This window comes from Eimeria tenella, genomic scaffold (genome assembly GCF_000499545.2).
Source record: "Eimeria tenella Houghton genomic scaffold, Eth_scaff4182, whole genome shotgun sequence".
NCBI classification, from domain to species: domain Eukaryota; phylum Apicomplexa; class Conoidasida; order Eucoccidiorida; family Eimeriidae; genus Eimeria; species Eimeria tenella.
In genome coordinates this window covers 1-2,884 of record NW_013545097.1, presented here as the reverse complement: position 1 = coordinate 2,884, position 2,884 = coordinate 1, and the positions used below count along the sequence as shown (strand labels likewise).

At 57.9% G+C, this 2,884-nt stretch overlaps 1 protein-coding gene across 1 annotated transcript; it reads right to left on the bottom strand.

Annotated features, from left to right (window-relative positions):
- Nucleotides 1-1,275: 1,275 nt before the first annotated feature.
- ETH_00038540 (uncharacterized protein) lies at nucleotides 1,276-2,490 on the bottom strand (the record flags this gene model as incomplete). The annotated part of the gene is made up of 3 exons (XM_013379930.1): nucleotides 1,276-1,671; nucleotides 1,952-2,011; nucleotides 2,161-2,490. 3 exons carry the CDS (start codon nucleotides 2,488-2,490, stop codon nucleotides 1,276-1,278), a joined length of 786 nt encoding a protein of 261 aa, XP_013235384.1.
- Between the last annotated feature and the right edge of the window lie 394 nt (nucleotides 2,491-2,884).

Below are 2,884 nucleotides of genomic sequence, written 5' to 3'. Positions count from 1 at the left end.
GCCGCCGGCGGCTGCTGCTGCTGCTGCTGCTGCAGTTCAGCTGCTGCTGCTGCTGCAGCAGGCTGGGCTAGTTGTGTGTGAGCTTGTGCGGCTTGCTGCGCGCCGCTTTTTTGTCTCTGCTGTTTTTATCTTGTCTTTGCGTACGGCTAGCTAAGTTGCTTCTAGGGAGTCCAGCAGCTGCAGCAGCAAAAGCGACAATGACGCAGCAAACACCAACTGGCTAGCTAGCTAGCTAGCTAGCTAGCTAGCTAGCAGGCTAGCTAGCTATCCGCGTACTTGCCAGCCCAGCAGCTGCCTAAATCGTTAGCTGCGCAGCCAGCGGCGCGGGGGCCAGCTAGCTAGCTAGTCAGCTAGCTGGCTAGCTGGCTGCCCAGCTAGTCATTTGGCTAGCTAGCTGGTCACCCAGCTGGCCAGTGGCCAGCTAGCTAGCTGCCACCCAGCTGGCTAGCTAGCTGGCTGCCCAGCTGGCTAGCTAGTTGGCTGCGCAGCTAGCCATTTGGCCAGCTAGCTGGCCATCCAGCTAGCCTTCTGGCTACCTGGCTGCCCAGCTAGCCATTTGGCCAGCTAGCTGGCTACCCAGCTAGCCACTTGGCTAGCTAGCTGGCTGCCCCGCGGAGCCACACTGAACGCCTTGGTAGCCTCGAAGTCTTCAATGAACTTCTCGCCGCAAGGCCTGCCCTAGCGCCAAGTGAGTAGTTGTAGCTAGCTGAGGAGCTAGCTGAATGGCTAGCTGAGTAGCTAGCTGGGTAGCTAGCTGAGGAGCTAGCTGAGAAGCTAGCTGGGTGTAGCCGAGTGGCTAGCTGAGGAGCTAGCTGAGTGGCTAGCTGAGTGGCTAGCTGAGCTAGCTCGCTGGGTAGCTGGATGGGTAGCTAGCTAGCTGAGGAGCTAGCAGAGAAGCTAGCTGAGTGGCTAGCTGAGTAGCTAGCTAGGTAGCTAGCTGGGTAATGAATGAAATAGGCAGCAGCCAGTTAGCTGAGGCGATTGACGCTCAGTAGTCTGGAGTGCATACATGCAAGTTTGCTGCTGCTACTACTGCTGCTGATCTTTTTCTAAAGGTCGCAGCAGCAGCAGCAGCAGCAGCAATGGGCATGAATCTGTTGCTGCCACTGCAGCGGCCACTGTGGACACAGCTGCAACAGCAGCAGCAGCACAAGCAGCGGCTGACAAGACCGCCCGCAGTAATCTAAACATTACGCTGCTGCTGCTGTTGCTGCTGTTGCAGCTGCTGCTACTGCTGCAGCTGCTGCTACTGCAGCAGCTGCTGCTGCCACTATCCTAGGCCTCTCTACGACGTTGCGAGCATTTTGCTGCTGCTGCCTGCAGCCGCAGCAAGATTCGGCGCTGTGCTGCTGCAAATATTAAGTGGTCCGCGCCGTTGCGGCCTCGACTTTGCTTCTTGGCAGCAGCAGCAGTAGCAGGTGCTGTTGCTGCTGTTGTTGCTGCTGCTGCCTCGCGTATGCCTTGGTGTAGGACCGCATGGACAACGGAAAGCAGGCCCTGCTGCTGCTGCGCAAGAGTTGAAGATTTGCTTTCTGCTGCAGTCTCTGTTTCAGCAGCAGCTGCTGCGGACTCCGTTCCAGCTGCTGCTGCTGCTGCTGCTGCTGAGGGCAGCAGCAGCAGTGGGGCCAGGCGGTGCCTCAGAAGGGAACTTATGAAAGAAGGCAGTTCGCGCTGCACAAACACACAAGGTGCATGCACTACAGCCGCTGCTTGGCTTGCTGTGGAACCAGATTTGCTGCTGTTGCTGCTGCTGCTGCTGCTGCCTATGCTGCTGCTGCCTATGCTGCTGCTGCGTGTGTCACTGTGCCTGCAGCCACCGCTGCTAAACCCCAGAGGGTCTTCTACAACACGCATCTCACGTATACGACACTCATTTGTAAGTGCTGCTGCTGCTGCTGTTGTTGCTGTTGCTGCTGCTGCTGCTGCTGCTGCTCTGCGGGTGTGGTCTTACCTGTTCCTCGCAGCTTGCTTCGTCGAGGTCCAGCAAGAAAGTGAAGAACAACAGCAGCATCTGCAACAGCAGCAACGAATTGCAGCAAGGGTTGACAATCAGCAGCAGCAGCAGCAGAGCCAATAGCACGCAAACACGTGCTGCTGGTGCCGCTGCAGCAGCAGCAGCAACAGCAGCAGCAGCTGAGAACCAGCAAAAGAGTATCTTACCAGTTTCTCTGGGGCTCCGTTTACCCCCAGCTGCTGCAGCCACAGGTCAGAAACCTCATCAGACTGCTGGTCTTGCTGCTGCTGCTGTTGCTGCTGCTGCTCTTCGTGCTGCTGTCGGTGCTGCTGCTGTTGCTGTCGCTTCTTCTGCTTGCGACTCTTCCTCGCCTGCGAGTTTCGATGTTGACCGACTGGTTGCTGCTGCTGCTGTTGCTGCTGCTGTTGCTGTTGCTGTTGCTGCTGCTGCTGCTGCTGCTGTTGCTGTGGCAGTAGCATGCATATGATATCTCTGAGGTCGGCAGCGCTCCAAAGGCTCCTCAGCTCGTGTCCCATGCTGCTGCTTGGCTGCTGCTGCGGCTGCTGCTCGCTGTGCTTCTGCTGCTGCTGCTGCTGCTCTTGCAGCTGCTGCTGCAGCGCTTGCTGCTCCGCAAGCAACCGCTGTTGTTGCTCGTACAACGAACGGCAGTGCTGTTTGCTGCTTTTAGCGTGGAGCAACAACTGAGGCACTGCCTGATTCTGCTGCTGCTGCTGCTGCTGCTGCTGCTGCTGCGCCCCTTCGCTTGGCTGCCGCTTTCGAAGCTGCTGCTCGCTGCCCTGCACATCTGCTGCAGAAGCATTTGCTGCTGCTGTTGCAGCTCCAGCATGAGCTCCCTTTGTCTGCTGCTGCAACTCCCACTCCTCCCAAGAACAAGCAGCTGCTGCAGGAGCAGCAGCAGCAGCAGCAACC